The sequence below is a fragment of the Saccopteryx bilineata genome, chromosome 11, assembly GCF_036850765.1.
Source record: "Saccopteryx bilineata isolate mSacBil1 chromosome 11, mSacBil1_pri_phased_curated, whole genome shotgun sequence".
Lineage (NCBI taxonomy): Eukaryota > Metazoa > Chordata > Mammalia > Chiroptera > Emballonuridae > Saccopteryx > Saccopteryx bilineata.
The window spans coordinates 71,700,031-71,724,879 of NC_089500.1; the positions used below are offsets into that span (position 1 = coordinate 71,700,031).

Sequence of the window (24,849 nt, forward strand, 5' to 3'; positions counted from 1 at the left end):
GGGAAGATTGTTACTATGTCCTGGAAAAGGGAGAGAGTTTTAGCTTTAGTTAGCTGTACAAGGCTCCTGGTTAAGCTATTGTTGGCCAGTTTTAGAGGTGGTTGTTTTGTTCACATGATCCATATGGTATGACCAGACTCCAACTTGACAGAGGACATTTTCTTTGCCAATATTGGAATTCACTAAATATTTAAGTCCTGTGAGTGTGAGTGCTATACTGTTGTTTTAGAGGGGTGAAGTAGGAATGTTGAGACTGCTAAGTTTGACACCCATTTATTCCATTTGATATCTGAATTAAAGTATTATTGTTGAGGGAAATTTTGTATTTTTCTGAAGCTGGAAACGGGGAGAGACAGTCAGACAGACTCCCGCATGCGCCCGACCGGGACCCACCCGGCACGCCCACCAGGAGGCGACGCTCTGCCCCTCTGGGGCATCGCTCCCCCGCGACCAGAGCCACTCCAGCGCCCAGGGCAGAGGCCAAGGAGCCATCACCAGCGCCCGGGCCATCCTCGCTCCAATGGAGCCCCGGCTGCGGGAGGGGAAGAGAGAGACAGAGAGGAAGGAGGGGGCGGGGAGAAGCAAATGGGCGCCTCTCCCATGTGCCCTGGCCGGGAACCGAACCCAGGTCCTCCGCACGCCAGGCCAACGCTCCACTGCTGAGCCAACCGGCCAGGGCCTGTTGAGGGAAATTTTGTTTCACTCTAGAGCAGTGGTTCTCAAAGTGTGTGCCAGTGTGCACTGGTGCACCCTAGATTTCCAGGTGTACCCTATGGTATTCCAGAGAAATATGTGCCTGTTGGGGACCAAAAAACCAACAGGGTTTTTGGAGTTTAGATTTTGAGGGGACAGAGGTGTGGAGAATTAGCTGTAAGCTGACAGTCTGCCCAATCCCCCACATAACTTGCCTGATTAGGTTACAAAAGGCTGTTAAGCTGTGGTGCTGGATTGTTTATCCCCCATGTTTCCCAGAAAGACTGGAGGCAAGTTTCGTCTATCCTTTGTTTGGTGTAAAGTTAAGATTATATGTACGGTGAGGGTTTTGGATTAATGATTAAACATAAGGAATTGTTTCTTGAAGCCTTTTGGATTTCTATAAAAGAAGAATATGTGGCAATATCTAAAAAAGCTTTGAATATTTCGTTACAGTTTTCAACATCCTATTTATGTGAATTAGGATTTTCTACCCTCAACACTACTGAGAGTAAAAAGAGAGGAATTCTTCAATGTATTGATGAGGAAATGAGAATTTGCCTTTCATATATATGCCCAAACATTGAAGAAATTGCTAGGACACATCAGGCTCATGTTTCTCATAAACACAAGAATGAAAAAACTCATTTGTGCTGGGACCTGCCAAATTTACTAAATCTTACTAAGAATGTATCTATATATATAAAAAGATAACTTTTTTCTCATTTTATTTTTTAACCCCTCTTTTTTTACAAATTCTAAAAAGCATAACTCAAAAAAATGTAACATAAAAATGTTTTTTAATGTCAGAATAAATTTGATTTTGTTGTATTTATCTTGTTTAATTACTATAAAAGCACACTTGGACTTTATATTTTTTCTTTAATATTTGACTTAATTATTATAACATATTTCTCAGAAATTTGTATATAGTGCACCTACAATTATTTGTAGGATTTTAAATGCACCCCGACTTCAAAAAATTTGAGAACCACTGCTCTAGAGTAATTTGTTAAACCATTACATGCTTCAGTTAAATGTTGGATAAGGTTAATATTGTGTTTGTTAAATATTAATGCAGTCCCTCAGTAAGTGTTTTTTTCAAGTAATATAGATTTTTATTAGTCTTTATCTACATTCTTATTCTCTAACCATGTCCCCCTTGTGACCACTATAATTTGTATTTTTATTTTGTATACTTTTTTATTTTTTATTTTTTTATTTTACTGAGACAGAAAGAGAGGGGGATAGATAGGGACAGACAGACAGGAATGGAGAGAGATGAGAAGCATCAATCATTAGTTTTTCGTTGTGGCACCTTAGTTGTTCATTGATTGCTTTCTCATATGTGCCTTGACCCTGGGGCTACAGCAGACCGAGTAACTCCTTGCTCAAGCCAGTGATCTTGGGTCCAAGCTGGTGAGCTTTTTGCTCATACCGGATGAGCCCATGCTCAAGCTGGCGACCTTGGGGTCTCGAACCTGGGTCCTCCACATCCCAGTCTGATGCTCTATCCACTGCACCACTGCCTGGTCAGGCTGTATTTTTATTTTGGGATAGTCAAGGATCCAGGATGACCATTCATTTTGGTCGGTCTCTCGCTATGGAATAAAGCAAATTAACTGATTCAGTTAACTATTAAGATTCATGGGTGCTATACTGTTTTTCAAAGAGCAATACATTACAAATTTTCTAATAGTTAAATATAGTTATTTGTCTACTTTATTCAGCACTTACAGAAGTTACTGTTGATTAAGGACATATTCGATCATGGTCAGCTCAAATATATTTTTCTAATATTTTTAAGCTTCGAGATTCAACAGAACAATTTCAAGAATATTATAGGCAAAGATTACGCTATCAGCAGCATTTAGAACAGAAAGAGCAACAGCGACAGATATACCAGCAGATGCTGCTTGAAGGAGGCGTGAATCAGGAGGACGGCCCGGATCAGCAGCAGAATCTCACCGAACAGTTCCTCAACAGGTTGGTCCTTTAGTCCTCTTCTTAAATGTAAGAAAATTATTTTTTTTTTGTATTTCTCTGAAGCTGGAAACAGTCAGACTCCCGCATACGCCCGACCAGGATCCACCTGGCACGCCCACCAGGGGCGACGCTCTGCCCACCAGGGGGCGATGCTCTGCCCCTCTGGGGCGTCGCTCTGCCACGACCAGAGCCACTCCAGCGCCTGGGGAAGAGGCCAAGGAGCCATCCCCAGCGCCCGGGTCATCTTTGCTCCAATGGAGCCTCGACTGCGAGAGGGGAAGAGAGAGACAGAGAGGAAGGAGGGGGAGGGGGTGGAGAAGCAAATGGGCGCTTCTCCTGTGTGCCCTGGCCGGGAATCGAACCCGGGTCCCCTGCACGCCAGGCCGACGCTCTACCGCTGAGCCAACCGGCCAGGGCCTGTAAGGAATTATTTAAAAGCTATTAGAAACATGCTATAAGTGCTACTTTCTTTGTAGGGTTGGAATTTTTAAGGGCTTTGAAGTGTTTCAAGTAACACTGAGTTACATATCTTAAGTCACTGCATTCTAGGGGCTTATCTAGTGTGTCCTTTTCTTCAATGTCCCTTCATATCAAAGCAACAAGAGCCCAGGAGTGTGGTGGTTCGGAGCACAGGCTGGAAGCAATGAGCCTGCAATTGATCCTGTGTCAAAGCTTCACACAAGGAATGCGTTAATGGGGGGCACGTTGTTGGAGGTTGAAGGTGTTCTATTGAGTGGGACACTTGAATGCATGTTCACACAATAAATTTAAAAATTTAATTAAAAAATTTTTAAATGGTATGTTTATAATGGTAATCTAAGTAGGCCTCTGAACATTTGATTTGAGGATCATTTTCTTAGCACCTCTGACCAAGTTAGTGGCTTGTCAGTATTATCCTAATTTGATGAATTGCCACTTCTGATTCTTTGATGTCTTCTTCATATTTATAAAAATCATGGTTGCGATTTTATTTCCTGACTTTTATTTTTCAGTGAAAGCAGATATTTAGCATTGCCTGAAGCTGAAAGGGAAGGTGATCCCAGTAGTGGTGGGTGTGTATGTCCTTAGGAAGAAAGTGAAACTATTCAAGATGGTTTATCCTTCCTTTAAGGACACTTATAAGTAGAATTAATTATTTCTTGTAATTTAGGTTTAGTGTAGAACATATTACTGTTTGAAAGCTATTCTCAGTTTCTTTAGAGGTTGGAATTTGAAATTATATTAAAAAGTAAGTATGTTATAAAAATCTAGAGAACAACCAGGTCTATTATAAGTATGAATGGATGGCCCTGGCCAGATAGCTTAGTTGGTTAGAGTAGTGGTCCCCAACCCCCGGGCCGCGGACCTGTACCAGTCCGTGGGCCATTTGGTACTGGTCTGCAGAGAAAGAATAAATAACTTACATTAGCCTGACCTGTGGTGGCGCAGTGGATAACGCATCGACCTGGAAATGCTGAGGTCGCCGGTTCAAAACCCTGGGCTTGCCTGGTCAAGGCACATATGGGAGTTGATGCTTCCAGCTCCTCCCGCCTTCTCTCTCTCTCTCTCCCTCTCTCTCTCCTCTTTAAAAATGAATAAAGAAAAAAAAAGGAAAAAAAAAGATTAAAAAAAAAATAACTTACATTATTTCTGTTTTATTTATATTTAAGTCTGAACGATGCTTTATTTTTAAAAAATGAACAGATTCCCTTTGTTACATCTGTCTAAGATTCACTCTTGACGCTTGTCTCAGTCATGTGATACATTTATCCGTCCCACCCTAAAGGCCGGTCCGTGAAAATATTTTCTGACATTAAACTGGTCCATGGCCCAAAAAAGGTTGGGGACCACTGAGTTAGAGCATTGTCCTGAAGCACAGAGGTTGCCGATTTGATCCCTGATGAGGGCACATACAGGAACAGCTGGATATTTCTGTCTCTCTCTCTCCTCCTTCCTCTCTCACTGAAATAAATAAAAATTTAAAAATTAAATAAAAAATAAGTATGAATGGATATTTATTCTAAGCTTTTGTAAATTAGTTTCACATAAATTCTTTGTTCTCTTAACCTTTTTTTAATATTAGGACTTAGATCTTTTTTTTCTTTTTATTTCAGAGACAGAGCGAGAGTCAGAGAGAGGGATAGATAGGGACAGACAGACAGGAACGGAAAGAGATGAGAAGCATCAATCATCAGTTTTTTGTTGCAATACCTTAGTTGTTCATTGATTGCTTTCTCATATGTGCCTTGACTGGGGGCCTACAGCAGACCGAGTAATCCCTTGCTCGAGTCAGCAACCTTAAGTCCAAGCTGATGAGTTTTTGCTCACACCAGATGAGCCCGCACTCAAGCTGGCGACCTCGGGGTCTCGAACCTGGGTCCTTCCACATCCCAGTCTGACGCTCTATCCACTGTGCCACCACCTGGTCAGGCTTAACCTTTTCTTAATACAATCTTTTAACCTTTTAATACAATATCTTTATTCAGTTTTTTTATAGGCCCTTAGTTTTATAAATCTGAGCCTATGCTGAGATTTTAAAGTACCTGTCTAGGACCAAGGACAAATCGAGTAGAGATAGAATCTACTGCTTTTTCCTCTTAGCATTTTATTTGTCTAACTCATTTTAACAGCAGAGCTTAGCTTCTAGGTTTAAATTTTACTTCTTTCCGAGAGGAAAAGAAATGAGTTGTGTCATATGTTGATTTTATTGGAAAAAAATCAACTAAAGCATGATAGGATTTTTATTAACAGTATTGTACCACCTGACCAGGTGGTGGCACAGTGGATAAAGTGTCGGACTGGGACTCAGAGGACCCGGGTTCGAAACAGCTTAAGTGCAGGCTTATCTGGCTTGAGCACGGGCTCACCAGCTTGAGCAAGGGGTTGCTGGCTTGAGCATGGGATCATGGACATGACCCCATGGTCGCTGTGCTGTAGCCCCCTAGTCAAGGCACATAGGAGAAAGCAATCAATGAACAACTAAGGTGCTGCAACGAAGAATTGATGTTTCTCATCTCTCTCCCTTCCTGTGTGTCTGTCCCTATCTGCCCTCTCTCTGACTCTGTCTCTGTCAAAAAAACAGAACAGCCTGACCTGTGGTGGCGCAGTGGATAAAGCATCGACCTTGAATGCTGAGGTCGCTGGTTCAAAACCCTGCACTTGTCTGGTCAAGGCACATATGGGAGTTGATGCTTCCTGCTCCTCCCTTTCTCTCTCTCTCTCTCTTTCTCTCTCTTTCTCTTTCTCACTCTCCTCTCTAAAATGGATAAAAAAAAAAAAATGAAAAAAAAACCCCAAAACCCAAAACAGTACTGTACCACTACTTTATGCTTTTTGTAATTTATTTCTATTGACACTAATAATTGGAAGTACTGATTTGGCAGTTACTATAGGCATATTCTGCCCTTTTCCCATTCTCTCCACTTTTAAAGTCAAAATATAACTTTTTTTTCTTTTGTGACAGAGACAAAGAGACAGAGAGAGGGACACATAGGGACAGACAGGAAGGGAGAGAGATGAGAAGCATCAATTTTTTGTTGCGACACCTTAGTTGTTCACTGATTGCTTTCTCCTATGTGCCTTGACCCGGGGGCGGTGGGGCTACAGCAGACAGAGTGACCCCCTGCTCAAGCCAGCAACCTTGGGCTCAAGCTGGTGAGCCTTGCTCAAACCAGATGAGCCCGCACTCAAGCCGGTGACCTCGGGGTTTCAAACCTGGGTCCTCCACGTCCCAGTACAATGCTGTATCCACTGCGCCACTGCCTGGTCAGGCAGCATTGTTAACTCTCTATCCTTAGCATTTCCTGTATTTATTTGACCTCAGGCTTTTTTTATGAGGAGCATTTCACAAGATTAGTGTTTTATAAAACAATATTTGGGAAATGCTGCCTAGTTAAAAGTTTTTAACTGATAAATATTTAGTAATGGCTACCAGTTCCTATAATAATATTCAACTGCTCTTTTGAAGTCTTTTTAAAGCCTCGCATACACACAAACACAATAATGTTAGAAAATACAGCAAAGCACAACAGCTCTTTGTAATCCTACCCCTTGTGCAGCACTCTCTCATATCGACCCGAGGATGGAGACAATGGAGCTGGGCCATGCTGGGTCTAAATCTTAAGAAAGCCTGGCAGCCTCCTCTTTGTGCCCGTGTGGCTCTGAGTCTGACGTAAGGAGTCCGGATACCCTGAGCAGAGACTTGTGGTGTGGGGAAGACCCTGAGGCTTAGCTTGTTTTGCTCCCTGATCTATCTCGCTAGTGCCCGGATCAGAGTCTGGCAGATGGCCTTTGTAGCATGAGTGAATGTGTGGATACTTGCGATGCCACTGACTCTGTCCCATCATGGCCCGCTCTAGTCATTTATTTCCTCGTTGACATATTACTAGACAGTGAAATGAAAATGGCTTGTTGTGTTTTGGTGGTGATAAATTTTGGTAGTGGTGATACTTTTATTGACTATTTTGGGAAATTAGGTTTTAAAGATTTTAGTTATTGATTTTACAGAAAAGGAAAAAGGGTGACGGGACGAGAAGTAGTTGCTTCACTCTAGCTGTTCATTGGTTGCTTGTCGTATATGCCTTGACCAGGCAAGCCCAGGGTTTCAAACTGGTGACCTCAGCATTCCAGGTTGGTGCTCTCCTCCACAGGCCAGGCAGGAAATTAAGGTTTAAAATTAAAATTAAATCAAAGTTATACCAGAGAAGAAACAGACTTTTCCCCCATTTTTTAATGGTAAAAGGTGCTTTTAAAAAGTGAATGAGGTCCTGGCCGGTTGGCTCAGCGGTAGAGCGTTGGCCTGGCGTGCGGGGGACCTGGGTTCGATTCCCGGCCAGGGCACATAGGAGAAGCGCCCATTTGCTTCTCCACACACCCCCCCTTCCTCTCTGTCTCTCTCTTCCCCTCCCACAGCCAAGGCTCCATTGGAGCAAAGATGGCCCGGGCGCTGGGGATGGCTCCTTGGCCTCTGCCCCAGGCGCTAGAGTGGCTCTGGTCGCGGCAGAGCGACGCCCCGGAGGGGCAGAGCATCGCCCCCCTGGTGGGCAGAGCGTTGCCCCATGGTGGGCGTGCCGGGTGGATCCCGGTCGGGCGCATGCGGGAGTCTGACTGTCTCTCCCCGTTTCCAGCTTAAGGAAAAAAAAAAAAAAGTGAATGACTCCCACCTGACCTGTGGTGCCGCAGTGGGTAGAGCATCAACCTGGAGCACTGAGGTCGCAGGTTCAATGCCCCGGCTTATGGGTCAAGGCGCATATGAGAAGCAACTATGAGTTGATGCTTCCCGCTCCTCCCTTCCTCCTTCTCTCTCTCTCTCTCTCTCTCTCAAATGAATAAAATCTTTAAAAGAAAAAATAAATGATTCCCATTATACCCATCTCCTTTACAGTGGTATTCTGTAGAGACATGTGGGTCTTTCAGTATCTTGGTTATGTCTTAAACTGAAGATGGTGATTTTTTTAGTACTAAACTTGTCAGATTATATTTTGCATGTGCATGTATTTACTTATCTTTTCAAAGTTTAATCTTTTATATGTTAGGAGTATAAGTTTATATTTTAATATACTTTTGTTTTAATTTATAGGTCCATTCAAAAGCTTGGTGAATTAAATATTGGAATGGATAGTCTTGGGAATGAGGTATCCACACTCAACCAGCAATGTAATGGGAACAAAGGCAATGGATCTAATAATTCTTCTATCATCAGTTTTGCTACACCATCCCAAGATTCTGGTCAGAGATTAACACATGACGCCTCAAACACTTACACAAGCACTCCTCGTAATCCTGGATCAACTAATCACATACCCTTTCCTGCGGAATCCTTTTCTTGTGGAAACCAAATGTAAGTGCTTTACTCTGAAAACCTGGGAGTAAATGAGTTAACTTCCTACTAATCAGTAGAAATATGGAAATTCATTTTCTTTTTTTTTTTTTTCCCCTGTATTTTTCTGAAGCCGGAAACAGGGAGAGACAGTCAGACAGACTCCCACATGCGCCCGACCAGGATCCACCCGGCATGCCCACCAGGGGGCGACACTCTGCCCACCAGGGGGCGATGCTCTGCCCCTCCAGGGCGTTGCTCTGCTGAGACCAGAGCCACTCTAGCGCCTGCGGCAGAGGCCAAGGAGCCATCCCCAGCGCCCGGGCCATCTTTGCTCTAGTGGAGCCTTGGCTGCAGGAGGGGAATAGAGAGACAGAGAGGAAGGAGAAGGGGAGGGGTGGAGAAGCAGATGGGCGCTTCTCCTGTGTGCCCTGGCCGGGAATCGAACCTGGGACTTCTGCACGCCAGGCCAATGCTCTACCACTGAGCCAACCGGCCAGGGCCTGGAAATTCATTTTCTTCACCAGTGTCACCCCAATAAAAAAATAAATGAATAGAAAGAGATATCAAAATTCAAACTTCTTTTTGGAGCCTTACAAGGAAAAATATTTGGAGCTCATTTGCCTACCAAATTTCTTTCTGATCCACCTTCACTTGTTTGTACTCTCTTCTAACTTGTGTATTACGGGTCTTTATTGCCCTATTTTTCTTTTTGCTTTCTTATCACACCAAGACAATTCTATTTTTTTTCGTAAGCCAACTAATTCAGAGATGATACAGTTTTGGGCTTTATCATCTCCCTGATTTTCTTTTTTCTCTCTTTCTTTTTTCTTTTTTTGCCATTGGTATCTTTCAACAAATGATGTCATTCACAGACTTCCAGGGCACTAGAAGTTGTTTTATAACAGGGTGGAATGATGGCTGCAAGTCAGTCTTGTTAGCTCTGCCCCTTACAACAGTTGAAGACTTTTTGCTTATCAACATTTTCACTAGTCAGAGAGAAATTTTTGTCTTGCTATAGTAAGTAAACAAGTGTTAATTTATGCAATGGGAAGAGTTATAGAGCATTTTCTTCATCTACTTTTAACATTTAGCACCTTTGAGAGAGGTTCATTTGAAAACATGTAACTTGCTTTTGGCATCTGGCTGCTTATAGGAATCAGCCTTATATATTTAGTATCCAAAACTCTGGTTTTAACACACAATACAGAAAACAGTGATGTATTATAGAATTATATACCTGAAGCCTATATAATTTTATTAACCAATGTCACCCCAATAAATTTAATTAAAAATAAAACAAAAACTCTAGTATTTATACAAAAATTTTAGTTTTATACTAAAGAACCTAAGTTTAATGTAGGGTTTTTTTGCAGTTTCTGTAACAGTTATATATCCCCAAAAGTAAAACTCAAATTTTAATATTTAATTTTTATTTTTATCAAAGTACTATACAGCCCTGGCGGGATAGCTAGGTTGGTTAAAGCATCATCCCAATACGCAAAGGTTGTGAGTTCGATCCCTGGTCAGGGCACGTACAGGAACAGAATCCGATATTTCTGTCTCTCCCCCTCCCTCTCTCTCTGAAATCAATCGATCAGTAAATAAAGTAATATATATATATATACACACACACACGGTTTAAAAAGACAAAGAGCACTTTTCAAGGCTTAATATAAAAGAGAATCCCCATCTTTGTCCATGATTTCTACTTCCTTCAACACACTCATTTTGTCTACTTTCCAGTGTATATCAATATTTGTTTGAGTCAGTATTCAGTGTTAACACTGTAAATGTTTTTTGCAACATGGTCACCTAGTATATAATATGATTACATTTTTTTTCATGAAACTCTTTGTTTTTCATGGGACAGTAATTGCCTCATTTTTGCTGTGTGTGTGTGTGTGTGTGTGTGTGTGTGTGCGTGCGTACCCATGCTTAGTTTTCTTAGTGCCTGTCACTAAACTCTCTGCAGATGTTTGACAGACTGTAAAATTACAGACCTTCTCTTATTACGGTAAAAACATCAGGTACTTTCTCTTTTCCATTCCCCCCCTTGGTGACATCCCTCCAGGATCACTGCTGCTCGATTTTATGCTCTCTGCTTCTAGACCATTGTATTCAGGCCTAGAGTCCTGGGGCTTGTTTTCAGTATCCTTCTGGGAATTTCCTTTCCCTCCTCTTCCCTCTGTTGGATCCTGTTTTCAGGATCTCACGTAGTTTCATGAAAGATGCACATCAGAGGTGAGGTTTCTGAAACCTTGAATGTCTGCGTGTTTCACATTCGATTTGTTAGCATAGCTGATTATAGACTTCTAGGATGGAAATCATTCCTCAGAGTTTCAAAGGCATCACTGTTTCGATTCTTGTTAAGAAGTCTGATGCCATTTTGACCTGATCTTTTGTATGAGATCTGCTGACTTTTCCACTCTGGATTTTTTTTTTTTTTTTGCTGCCACCATATTTTTATTTTCTAAGCTCTTTCTTATTTTCTAATTTTCCTTAAAAATTTTTTTTATAGATCTTTTTCTTATTTTCTGGATTAATTGTTTCCCTTTATATTTCTAAGGATTTTAATTATATCTTTGTAGCATTTGTTTCCCGAATTGCCTCTCTTCTTACAAATTCCCTTTTCTGTTTGTTTTAGTCTCTGGGTTTTATCTAGAAGGCTTTCTTTAAGTATCTGGGAATCCTTGACTATTTGTCAATAGTAAGGCATTAAAAAATGCTGACTAGAGTGAAGGTTTACACATATGAATGCATCTACCTGTTGACTTTACAAAAAAGTGATTAAGTGGAAACATTGTTTTATGGTGGGACCCTCAACTTTCAGTTTCTGGTAGTCTGTTCCTATTGGGCCAGATAATTTTCATAAAGAGCAATTCAAATCCCTGTCTGGGGTAGGACTTAATCGTAGCAACCAGGATTCTGGAACTAAGCAGGGGAAAGGGACTTGACATTTTACTATAAAACTTGCGGACTTTGACTTCATCTCCTTTCCTGAATGGCTTCTCACTCCCTCCTTACAAATATGCTAGGTGTCACCGGGTCCAGAGCCTCTTAATAAATGGCTCCCGAGAATAACTTTGGGGACAGTGAAAGGCAGTTTGCCAAAAAAAATGAGTATTAGCAATTGAATGGGTAAGTTTCTATTTAGATGTTCAGAGTAAACTCTATTTAAATTTCTGTTCACACAGCTCATCAGAACATTTGGTCATTAAGCCACCTGTTGGAGATTCTTCAGGGAATCTGTCAAGATCAAAAGGGGAAGAGGTAATACTTTGGGGGAGGAGGTTTCATTGTTTTTATATATACTTGCAAAGTTCGTTTACTAAGGAATTCTTAATTCAAAGAATAGACCATTTAAAAAAAAACCGTTATTGTCAATGCTGGGATTTATCTCAAGGTAGCTGAGCTTTCGCTGGGCTAAGTGAAGAGGTTGTCTCAGAAAGCACGTTTGAGGGTATTCATATTAATGGCCCAGTAGTGAGCGGAGGCTGTGCACTGTTCTCTGAACCCTGTGGTGACTTGTTCAGGTATTATTTATGTTGCTTTGGGGCTTCTCATCCATGTGTGAGTTACTTTGGAACCAGACATGCTTCCCTAACCAGTACATAGCATCACTCTATCTTACAATATTTTCTGGAGTTCACATTTAACCCCATAGACAAAGCCATTATATTTCAGATGCTAATGGGACCAAACAGGTAACAAAAAATAAGTAAAGTTGACTGTTTTTGTGATAAGTACTTAGTAATATTTTATGCTTGCCTAGTGTTTTCAGTTCTTTTGATTTTTCAAGAAAAGCTAGAAATGTAGATTTTTATGTGAACTCTATTTTTTATAATAACAACAGATTTAAAAAGTTTAAAACACAGTGGAGAAAAGCAGATAATGTTTATTTGTGGCTCTGCCTCTTCTGGTATAAAGCAAATCTTAGTAATTATTATTAATGTGCCATAGCCTTTTAATCAGTCATTTCTCTCCCTTTTTTCTTATCTACCCATGTTGTTTGGCAAATAGTCACATTACTTATATATGGATTAATAAAAAATATAGCATTTCTAGTCAAATTCATTCAGTTACACAAGACAGACATGTGACACATCAGGCTTCCCCCTGCTTCCCCACAACGATGTATTGCATGAATACATAAAAGTCTGGGCAGACAGTGGCGTTATCTCTTCATTGGTACAGTCACTGTGGGTCCCAGAGCTCTCAGGTACAGCCAGACCTGGAGTGTCTGTACTTGGTGTTCATACTTCACAAAGACCGGACTGGGTTGGCTTTGTTGACCACACCCAGAAGTGGTCCCTGTCCCAGGCCCAGTCGTTCCCGGTCAGGGTAGGAGGGTGGCACCCGGCAACACCAAAGGCAGGAGTCACCAAAGCTTTTGTGCAGAACTGCTTCAACCTGCCTTCCTCAGAACGAGGCTGTGGGCAGACGACTGACAGTTCGAAATAAAAATGAGGCTCAAATCAAATGTTCTGATTAAAATCATTTTTGTAATTTTAAGAAGGGTTTTTTACAATTTCAGTTTGAAATAGTAATGTATTCACTGACGGAAATAATGGCAAACTTCTTTTTTTTTTTTTTTACCCTAAATGTGTTAAAGAGTAGTCCTTTATAGCCTACTTTTAGAAATACAAATGATGGTCTGTTCTTTTTTTGGTGACAGAGAGAGGGACAGACAGACAGCAAGGGAAGGAGATGAGAAGCATCAATTCTTTGTTGCTGCTCCTTAGTTGTTCATTGATTGCTTTCTCATATATGCCTTGACTGGGGGGCTACAGCAGAGCTAGTGACCCCTTGCTCAAGCCAGAGACCTTGGGCTCAAGCTGGTAAGCCCTGCTCAAACCAGATGAGCCCATGCTCAAGCCAGCAACCTCGGGTTTTTGAACCTGAGTCCTCTGCGTCCCAGTCTGACGCTCTATCCACTGCGCCACCTCCTGGTCAGGCATGATGGTCTGTTCTTTTTGTAAGAACTATATATGTGGGCTATATTTATTTCCCTTGACAGTACGGGAATTCATATTTTTATATTATGTCATAATAAGTAAAGAAGAACTTGAATTTCTATAAGCTATCTGAGCTTAGTTTAGTGATTATTGAAAAATGGGAAAATTTGGGTTTATTTGGATCTGCCATTTAAAAGAATGTATGATTAAAAATAAATAAATAAAAGAATGTATGATTAAAAATAAATGAAAGATTGTAGGTAGTGAACATAAAGTGAATAATGCAGTTCAGATGAATTTAAAATGAGATAGGGATGAATTCCTTCAAATTCATTTTTTATAAGATAACTTTTACATTCATTCTTTCTATAGGATGACAAATCAAAAAAGCAGTTTGTTTGTATTAATACCCTAGAAGACACACAGGCTGTTAGAGCAGTGGCTTTTCATCCAGGTGGTGGTTTGTATGCTGTCGGCTCAAATTCAAAAACGCTGAGAGTATGTGCTTATCCAGAGGTCATTGACCCAAGGTAAGGGAGATGGTTTGTACTGCCCGTCTTGCTTTAGTTTTTAATTTATCCATATTGGCCCCTTTCTCAGAATTGTTGTTCAAGTGTTTGATTTTTATTTCCTTTTATTGAGTTCTTTTAAGATTTTTATTTTCAATGCTTAGAAATATACATAAGAATCATTGATTAAAATCTTTTCAATTAGGCCATTGTTAATTTAACTCTAGTTTTCTTTATTTCTATGGTTTTTGTATTTTTTTTTTTTAATTTTAAAGATTCTTAGGCCCTGGCTGGTTGATTCTGCGGTAGAACATCTGCTGCGTATGGAAGGTCCCAGGTTTTATTCCTGGTCAGGCACACAGGAGAAGTGACCTTCTGCTTCTCTCCACCTACCCCCATCTCTCTCTCTTCTCTCTCTCTCTCTTCCCCTCCTGCAGCCATGGCTCATTTGAGCAAGTTGGCCCCAGGCACTGAGGATGGCACCATGGCCTTGCTCTAGGTGTTAAAATAGCTCGGCTGCCGAGCAGCAAAGCAACAGCCCCAGATGGGCAGAGCATCTCCCGGTGGGGGGCTCGTGGGGTGGATCCCAGTTGGGGCACAGTCTGACTCTCTGCCTCCCCGCCTCTCACTTAAAAAACAACAACAAACTCTTATATTGCAATTAAATTATGTAAGATGAGAAAATTATGCTAGTTAAAGAGTTTGAGAAAATAAAGTTTCTTATAATAATAGCTTCAAAGAAGTATCAATATTAGGTTTAACTATATGAAATTGGTGATATTTGACTATTTTGGCCGACAAAAACTCCATTTTCATTTAGTCAGCCTAACTGTGATTTTATCCTCTTTCCAGCAGATTATGGAATTTGAAAATAAGGCGTATGTTTTCAAAGACATATGCCACTAAAAATGGTAATACAATCTTATCTATTACAGGTACAACTAATTCTTTAAAGTTCCTATGGAAGAAAATAGCTTAGATGTACATAAAACCTCACAGAAAACTGAATTTCAACTCTTTACTCCTTGATTAGGTTCTCTTTGTGTCAATTTGTTAAGGCTTTTACTACCAGAATTGATGTAATAAAGATCATAGGCTTTGGTAGGCTTTGTGATTAGAGAAATGAATCCCGCAAATGGAAGACTTTTCATACCAGTAGGCAAAACCACCCACACAAAACAAGCTGCAAGTCTTTAACATTTTAAGTATAAGCCTGACTGTGGCTCAGTGGATAAAGCGTCGACCTGGAATGCTGATGTCACCGGTTGGAAACCCTGGCTTACCGGGTCAAGGCACATATGAGAAGCAACAACTACCCGTTGATGCTTTCCACTCTCTAAACTCAATAAATCAAATCTTAAAAAAAAAATTAGGTATAAAAAGCAGTACATATTATATGTGTTGTGGATTTTTAAAAAAATCACTCTTTAGTCTTTCTTATTATAATTCTAGTTTGGAGAACAAAGGGGTGAGATTATTTACTTCTTTGCATTTTGGAGGTTAGGCTTTTGGACTGCATTTGCATTTAAAGGGTGGGAAAGGGAATAGGGGTCATGTTAGATGATGGTGATGTAATTTATTGGTGCTCCTGGTGATCGTTAAGTAGGAATACGTGAGGAAGAACGGACAGAATCCCAGACCAGGGAATGGAAAACAGCATTGACCATGGAGGCAGAGCCGAGGCTTATGTGTTAGGGTTAACCTGACCTCCAGTTAACTGTATTTCCTTTTTGTATTGCTTATGCTAGCACAGATGTTTTACAGACTGTAAAGAAAGCTATTTTTATGGAAATAAATTTGTTTAACAAATTTTTTTGAGAGGAGGGTAGGCAGAGTTAGACTCCTGCATGTGCCCTGACCAGGATCCACCCAGCAAGCTCACTGGTGCGTGATGCTCTGCCCATCTGGGGTGTTGCTCCGTTGTTCAGCAACTGAGCTCTTCTTAGCACCAGAGGCGGAAGCCATGGAGCCATCCTCAGTGCCCAGGGCCAACTCGTTCTATGGAGCCATGGCTGTAGGAGGGGAAGAGAGAAATAGAGACAGACAGAGAGAGAGAGAGAGAGAGAGAGAGAAGCAAGAGGGGTAGGGGTGGAGAAGCAAATGGTTGCTTCTCCTGTGTGCCCTGACTAGAATTGAACTCGGGACTTTCACATACTGGGCCTATGCTGTACCACTGAGCCAACCAACCAGGGCCTTTTTGTACATTTTCTTCCATAGGCTTGATGTTATCATCATACTTTACTGTAAGTCAGGGGTAGTCAACCTTTTTATACCTACCGTCCACTTTTGTATCTCTGTTAGTAGTAAAATTTTCTAACTGCCCACTGGTTCCACAGTAATGGTGATTTATAAAGTAAGCAAGTAACTTTACTTTATAAAATGTATAAAAGTTACAGCAAGTTAAAGCATATAATAATAATTACTTACCAAGTACTTTATGTCAGATTTTTGCTAAGTTTGGCAGAATAAATCTTTATAAAACAACTTACTATAGTTAAATCTATCTTTTTATTTCTACTTTGGTTGTTCCGCTACCGCCCACCATGAAATCTGGAGCGCCCACTAGTGGGCGGGAGGGACCAGGTTGACTACCCTGCTGTAAGTGATAGCCGGGACACCTGCCCCAGCCAGATTTTGAACTCTGGACAGAGTTCTTGCCTCCTCTGTTTTTTATCCTTTCCTTGCCTTTCTTTAGCCCCCGGCAGTTGCTTATCTACATGTTTAACAAATGCTTCTTCAATTTTTTAGTTTGAAAGCATCCTTAGCTTTTTTAAAAATTATTTTGTATTTCCAAGTTAAAAGCCATGAAAAATATCTGAAATGAAGAGTTTTAAAAAACATACTGTGGTCTGAAATAAGAGATTAGTATAATGTCCATAATTTTGCTTTTGGATTTTAAATATGCTTTAACTTCATTTCTTCTGAGATTTTGAAAATTGTTATCACCGTGTTGTCATACTCTTTTTGCTCTTCCCACAAGAATAGCCATGATAGAGAACTTTATAGTCATTAACTTTAGCAAGCAAGAACTTGAAATATCTTTATTTTTATTTTTATTTTTATTTTTAGTGCACATGACACTCCTAAGCAGCCAGTGGTACGTTTTAAAAGGAATAAACATCATAAAGGATCCATTTACTGTGTGGCCTGGAGTCCTTGTGGACAGTTATTAGCGACAGGATCAAATGACAAATACGTCAAAGTGCTGCCCTTCAATGCAGAGACTTGCAATGCAACAGGTAGGGCCCGAGTGTGCAAGCAGTAGCTCCCCAGTGTATTTTTATCTTGTCCCCATGTTCTAGCTCTCACATATATCTACTGTCTGTAACAAAATCTAAGAGTCTAGCCTTAAAATTGTTTCTATTCGAATTGCTTAGTTGTATTCATCCGACATGTTTTTTAAAGTAAGTTCTTACAGGTGGCCAGGTGGTGGCTAATCCCTAGAAAATTACTGTTATCAGAAAACTAACTTTAAAATAACTACCAGAATTGTATTAATGTACATTTCCTAGGCAGTATCTTTCTTCTCTTTCATTTTCTTTGGGATAAAAGATAAGAAAATAATGCTCCATATAGCTCTGTTTCAGTGATGATAACTGAACCAGCATTTGGATTTCTTGAAGTTCTTTGCTCAGTAAAGTGAAATTGATTGTAACATCAACCCTAAGTGCAGACATAACCCATACCGCTCTGCCGTTATTCTTGGTCAGTTTTGAGGCAGTTTAGCAATCTCAAATTATCACAGTAAATTGAGTAAATTGAGCAGCATCTTTTTGTCTTAATTCTCCTTGCTGTTTCAGGACCTGATCTGGAATTTAGTATGCATGATGGGACAATTAGAGACTTGGCGTTTATGGAAGGTCCGGAGAGTGGTGGAGCTATTTTGATAAGTGCTGGAGCAGGGGATTGTAATATCTACACAACCGACTGTCAGAGAGGACAGGGCCTGCACGCGCTGAGTGGACATACCGGTATGTGACGCCAGTCTCGGACACTGCTTTCCTTGTGTTCAACCGATGCTTTCCCCTGCCCCTGCATTTCCATAACGGGGTCTAGTTCATCAAAATAGACTTCTCGGCCCTGGCCGGTTGGCTCAGCGGTAGAGCATCGGTCTGGCGTGCGGGGACCCGGATTCGATTCCTGGCCAGGGCACACAGGAGAAGCGCCCATTTGCTTCTCCACCCCCACCCCCTCCTTCCTTTCTGTCTCTCTCTTCCCCTCCTGCAGCCAAGGCTCCATTGGAGCAGAGATGGCCCGGGCGCTGGGGATGGCTCCTTAGCCGCTGCCCCAGTCGCTAGAGTGGCTCTGGTTGCGGCAGAGCGACGCCCCAGAGGGGCAGAGCGTCGCCCCTGGTGGGCGTGCCGGGTGGATCCCGGTCGGGCGCATGCGGGAGTCTGTCTGACTGTCTCTCCCCGTTTCCAGTTTCAGAAAAATACAAAAAAAAAAAAAAAAATAGACTTCTCCAAGACAGAACATTTTTCTTTCAGAAAGTTAAATTGAGAACTTTACATAACACAGTAAGGATATCTAACATTTCCCTGTGTGTGCAGTCCTTTACTTGTACACATAATTTCTTCATTTAACCCTCACAACAACCTTTGCAGGCAGAAAGTCTGTCTCTATCTTATACATGTAAAGGCAAATGACTTGCCGAGTGTCTTATAGCTAAATGTGCAGAACTGAAATACAACTTCATGTCTGTCTTTCAAAGCTGGTCATCTAACCCCACAGTCCTATGCTTCCTCTGTGGAAACTTTGCCATCATTTCAAATGAAAATATATACTTTTTAAATATTATAAGAAGTTTATTTATACATCTGTGAACATGGGCTGAGACCCTTGTTGCCTCAGCCTCAAATGAAAATATTTGTTTAGTACTAATTATGACATCCTAAAGTACTGAATAACCAAAAAAAGATTAACTTTATTCTTTATGGTTTTGATGTGTGTTTTACTGAATTTTAATATATACAACCAGTGTGTGTGTGTGTGTGTGGAAAATCTCTATCACATTGTATATTTGATTAAGCAGACCATTACATGCCCAATAATAATGAGTACTTAGCTCTGACTGTGTTATGGAAAAGGACCGTTCCATAGTAATAACTGGGTATGTGGCCTTTTACAGGACATATTTTAGCACTTTATACCTGGAGTGGCTGGATGATTGCATCTGGTTCCCAAGATAAGACTGTTAGATTCTGGGACCTTCGAGTACCAAGCTGTGTTCGTGTTGTTGGCACAACATTCCATGGGACTGGTAGGTTTTTCTGGAATTTATATGAATTTAAATGAGAAAGAAACTATAAATAGCACTTATGTACTTCCTCTCCCCTGCACTATATATGATAAAAAAGTAGCAGGAGGCCCTGGCCAGTTGGCCAAGTGGATAGAGTGTCTGCTCAGCATGCAGACATCCCAGGTTTGATCGCCAGTCAGGGGCACACGTGAGAAAGGACCATATGATTCTCTTTCCCTCCTTCCTTCTCCCCCTTCTCTCTCTCTTCCTTCCCGCAGCCAGTGGCTTGATTGGTTCGAGTGTTGACTCCTGGGTGCTGAAGATAGCTGGGTTGATTCGAGCATCGACCCCAGATCAGGGTTGCTGGGTGGATCCCGGTCAGGGCACATGCAGGAGTCTGTCTCACTATCTCCCCTCCACTTACTTAAAAAACAAACAAAATAACTGGAGTGACGTTTCACTGTGCACAGGAACAAGTTCACACTCTGCTGTTTAGTTTTCAAGATGCTTGATGGTCTGGCCGGAACCTGCCTGTCCTGTTTTAGCTCCAAGCTCCCTTTTATGTTAACTTCTAATCAAGTAACTCCAGCCAACTGCCATATGTTTAAATGTTTTCATTACTTTCTCTGTAAATGTTTTCTCATGTAATTCTTCCTGACCATAATAACCTTCTTTAATTATATGTGTGTAATACATATATGCACACATTCTCGCTCTTTCTCTCTTACTGTTTATTATTCTTCAGGGTTTAACGTACATTTCTTTATTTCTGTGACATCTTCCCAGGCCACTTTGGTCGAGAGTGGTGTTTTTCAACCTTATATTTACTTTTCCCTTGCCAAGGAGAAAACTAAATTAGTATTTTTCCAAGTAAGAGAAATTAAATATGAAGCAGTGAGATTTTGTTGGGCAGGATTGAGCTTTGAAGGGCTTCAAACCATTGTTAATGATTACAATTCTTTCATCCCCTGAGAACCAGCCCCATTGGTGCCTGGTCTAGAATTAAGGTTCCAGCCCTAATTCTGAGCCCAGCCTGTGGACTCAGAGCTCACTTTCTGTTCAGTTCCTGTTGGCAGTTAGTCCTGTGTTGCTTAAAGACATTTTCTACACTGTACTGTAAGCTGGGATGGGACTATTTCTGGGCACTTACCAAGCATTAGGTAAAGTAGCTCATCTATAGGCAGGGCTCTCCCACATGACAAAAATAATTAACTTAAGGCCCTGGCTGGTTGGCTCAGTAGAAGAGCATCAGCCCGGCATGTGGAAGTCCCAGGTTTGATTCCCCATCAGGTCACACAGGAGAAGAGCCCATATGCTTCTCCTCCCCTCTCTCTCTCTCACTCTCTCTCTCCCTTCCACACTCTCCCACTCCCGCAGCCATAGCTCGATTGGCTCGAGTGGGTTGGCCTCCAGCACTGAGGATGGCTCTATGGCCTTGCCTCAGGCACTAAAAGCTCCAGTTGCAAAGGAGCAATGGCCCCAGATGGGCAGAGCATCGCCCACTAGTGGGCTTGCCGGATGGATCCCAATTTGGGCACATGCAGGAGTCTGTCTCTCTGTCTCCACTCCTCTCATGAAAAAAAAAATTGACTTAACTAATTTCTCACAGAATATTGCTTTGTACCTTGCCTCTAAAAGGGACACCATTGTTTATTGGTTGACTGCTAATTTGGGTTTTTCCATAACTGAGCAGTGTGTAAGTTGCATGACATTTTTAGTGTATGCATAGTTCAGCAACATAATTAGCTGTTGTAGTTTAGCTCTGTTGATTTTTCCACACCGAAACCTCCATTTCTCCTGCTTTCAGGCAGTGCAGTGGCATCCGTAGCTGTAGATCCCAGCGGCCGTCTCTTAGCCACGGGCCAAGAAGATTCTAGCTGCATGTTGTATGACATCAGAGGAGGAAGGACAGTCCAAAGTTATCACCCTCACTCCAGTGACGTTCGCTCTGTTCGCTTCTCCCCCGGAGCCCACTACTTGCTAACAGGATCCTACGACATGAAAATAAAGGTGACAGACCTACAAGGTGATGCACTTTGACCTCTTTGCTTTTTTTTAGTCTGTCCTTTTCTGTTTGGGAACTTGACTCTACACAATTTTAGTTTTATAGTATTTACTGAAAAAATTACTGGCACTGTATTGAGATGAATTATGGCAAATCATTAAATAAATCTAGTGAAATGTCTTCTTTTTATTGTTAAATAATTTTTAAAATATTTAAAAGAGCCCTGGTCAGATAGCTCAGTTGCTTAGAGCATCATCCGGAAGTGCAGAGGTTGCGGGCTCGATCCCCAGTCAGGGCACATACGGGAATAGATCGATATTCCTCTCTCTCTCTCTCTCTCTCTCTCAAGTTAAATAAAATTTAAAAAAATATTTAAAAGAATCAACATTTATTACACTGAATCATTTTGAGTTCAATGATGGTGAATATTAAAATATGCATTTATGTACTCTTTGCTTCTACTTTAAAAGGGTATGTAATCTGTGTAATTGTGTCTTCAGTACGGTATATAGTTTTATTTGTAAGCATTAAGCAAGTCTGTGTACCAACTAGGGACAGAGAGATGAGTAAACAGGTACCTTCCTCCTTAATGGAGCTCACATTTTAACCGTTAGTAGAAAGTAAGCCAGTACATGATGTAATTTCGGGGATTGGCAAGCACCATTAACAGTTAGCCAGGGAGGAGAGAGAGACTGGGTGGTAGGGAGCGCTGGTTTCCGGAGGATGGACTGGGTCTCTCCGGAAGTGCCATTTCCACAGACACCTGATTGATGAGAAAGGAGCAAGCCATGCCCGGGCCTGAGGAGAAGGCCGCAGCGAGTGTAAAGATGCAGAGGCAGGGACAAGTCTGGCATGCTTGTGACACTGCAGAAGCCAGCGTGACTGGGGAGCCAGGGAGAGAGAGCAGACTGTGTAAGGCGGGGTTTCTGGCATGTACTGGAGCGTAGTGGAAGTCCTGTGGAAGATGCGCTTTACGAAGGTAATTATGAGTCCTGTAGGGAGAATGGATTGTAAGCATAGATGTCAGTGAGGAGCCTGTTGGCAGTGTTCAGGTGAGAAGTGACGGTGGCTTGGACTAGGGGGTAGATAGAGGTGGAAGTGGTAAGAAGAGACAACTTGGGGTATACTTGAATGTGTTTGGATTAAGGCTGGGGAGTGAGAGAAAAAGGACTCTGCCTGTAACTAGGCTTTTGGCATGAGCAACCAGACGGTGCCATGAACTGAGATGGGGCAGGAACAGGTGTGGGCAAGAAAATCAAGACTTCGTTTTAAACAAGTTAAGTTTAAGATGACTGGCAGGCAGCCAAGTGGGATGTTGAGTAGCTATTTAGATACTAGTCTGGAGCTCAGGTGAGCAGTCAAGGTTGGAGATGAAATATGTGTGAATCAGAAGTGGTACCACCAGGTAGAAGGTGACAGAAGACAATTTGACTTTGGGTGAGGGGTATGCAACATAATCAAATGTCGAAATAATCTGGAGATGTTTTCTCTGAACATATGTACCCTGATTTATCAATGTCACTCCATTAAAATAAAATAATAATAAAAAAGAAGTGGCACCATGATACCAGATTAAGTATCCTGGGAGTGAGGGGTAAAGGGTAGAAGAGATCTGAAGGCTGACTCCTGAGACTGGCCAAACCTTTAGGTCAGGAAGAGAAGGAAAGCCGTCAGAGGACCGGGAGGTAGTGGCCCTGAAGGCAGGGAGACCTCAGCCCAGGTTTCAGGGAGCCCGTGGCAGCTGTGTCACTGTGTGTGTGTTCCCAAATCTACTAACCACTAAGTATTCAGTAACTTATCCCTGTTTAAATCTTTCGATGTATTGTATTAATATCGTTTAAGATTTTTATACCATGTCTTAAACAGGAAGTCTGTGAAATCTATAACATATATCATACTTATTTTGTACTGTAAAATTATCTCTTCTCTTCTTTAATTTAGGAGACCTCACTAAACAGCTTCCCATCATGGTGGTGGGGGAGCACAAGGATAAAGTGATTCAGTGCAGATGGCACACCCAGGACCTGTCCTTCCTGTCATCCTCTGCAGATAGGACTGTAACCCTCTGGACGTACAGTGGATAGAGCACACCCAGCGTCAGTCTAGGCGGTGAAAGCACGGGGACTTAAGACTACCGATTGTGACAGTTCCAATTTTGAAGAACACAGACTGACCAGGAAAGCGGCTTAGCATGAGGAGGCCTCTTTGACCTTGGGACTCTTTGGTAGGAGCTGTTGGGCGTGCTTTTCTGCAGTGCTTTGGGTCTTCCACGTGAGCTCGTGCTGCTGTGACCCGCTGTGTGTCGTCGTGTTGCCAAAGTCTGCGGAAGCGCTCTCGTGTTGTCGGTGTGCACTCCGAGGCGAGGAGGACGATGTGTTTACGGTTTAGTATTAAAGCATTCCTTGGTCTTTGCCGAAATAACAGTTTTCTATACACATTGAAATTGAACTGTAAGCATATTATTACTTGTAATGCAACCAGGTTCTACACAGATTAAACATAGGTGTTCAGAAGTTACTTTTGCTTTTCTCACGACCCCATGATATTGTGTCACTTGTCAGCTAGAGGTCAGAATTTTACGTCTCTTAGAAGTTGTTTTCACTGAGGATCATTCTGGAGTCTAAAGATGGATGGGAAACTGCTTCTTAGTTCATTATGTAGTTTAGGCCTTTTCTTTTTTTCTTTTACTTAACCCAGGGATATAATTACTATTTTTATCACGTTCGGTTTTTTTTTTTTTTTCAGGCTTAAAAGGTAAATATGTTTGCTTCAGAAACTTGTTAATTTCAATTTTTTGAATGAAACAAGATACCTCCCTTCCAAACTGTACTGTAGAAGCAGAGCAGCGGTGGGTGTGACGCAGCACGCGGCGGTACTGTCAGTCTACCAGCTAGCGTTTCTCCTCTAACAGTGAAAACTTCACCATGGACTGTAGCATGGCTTGAAATGCTATGTCTGCATGGGAACTTAAAAATGGAAACTTTAAACTTTGCACTCCAAAAGCTTATTTGGATTTTTTTTCTTGTACTGTTTTATGGTAATGCAGAATAATGATTATTTCTACGGCATTATAGATCCTAACACTTATGTATCTTTATTTTCATATTGTACAGTAATTTACTTTAAATTATTAAATAGGCTATTTTATTTATTTCCAATGCAGTTGAGTTGGTTCTCATTATTGAACTGTCTGTGCGCTGTATGTAGCAAGCCTTTTTAAGCTATTGTACACAAGTGGAAAGGGTATTAGAAATGTAACTGTGCTATTATTTCAATAAAGACCTCTTGACACCTAAAACTGTTCTTGTTTCTCAGCGTCAATGGCTTTCAAGTTAGTATGGTCCCGTGGATGAGCAATCAATTTCTTAGTTTCTTTCTAAAGTTCTTCTACTAATTTACTTTTTAACCTTTGGTAACGGCATAACTTTTGTACGTTTCCTTTTTTTATTCAAGATCTAGCCCTGGCCGGTTGGCTCAGTGGTAGAGCGTCGGCCTGGTGTGCAGGAGTCCCGGGTTCGATTCCCGGCCAGAGCACACAGGAGACGCGCCCATCTGCTTCTCCACCCCTCTCCCTCTCCTTCCTCTCTGTCTCTCTCTTCCCCTCCCGTAGCCAAGGCTCCATTGGAGCAAAGATGGCCCGGGCGCTGGGGATGGCTCTGTGG

At 41.6% G+C, this 24,849-nt stretch overlaps 1 protein-coding gene across 4 annotated transcripts in view; it reads left to right on the top strand.

Moving 5' to 3' along the window:
- The window catches only part of WDR47 (WD repeat domain 47), a 68,503-nt gene extending 44,355 nt beyond the window's left edge, over positions 1-24,148 (top strand). For all 4 annotated transcript variants that reach the window (XM_066246868.1, XM_066246867.1, XM_066246865.1 and 1 more), the window contains 9 exons: positions 2,501-2,679; positions 8,237-8,497; positions 11,674-11,749; positions 13,807-13,964; positions 17,013-17,182; positions 17,744-17,914; positions 19,072-19,203; positions 20,990-21,208; positions 23,129-24,148. In XM_066246868.1, coding sequence (XP_066102965.1) covers positions 2,501-2,679; positions 8,237-8,497; positions 11,674-11,749; positions 13,807-13,964; positions 17,013-17,182; positions 17,744-17,914; positions 19,072-19,203; positions 20,990-21,208; positions 23,129-23,271 — 1,509 coding nt within the window. In that variant the 3' untranslated portion in view covers positions 23,272-24,148. The remainder of the gene's footprint in view (positions 1-2,500; positions 2,680-8,236; positions 8,498-11,673; positions 11,750-13,806; positions 13,965-17,012; positions 17,183-17,743; positions 17,915-19,071; positions 19,204-20,989; positions 21,209-23,128) is intronic.
- Positions 24,149-24,849: the final 701 nt, after the last annotated feature.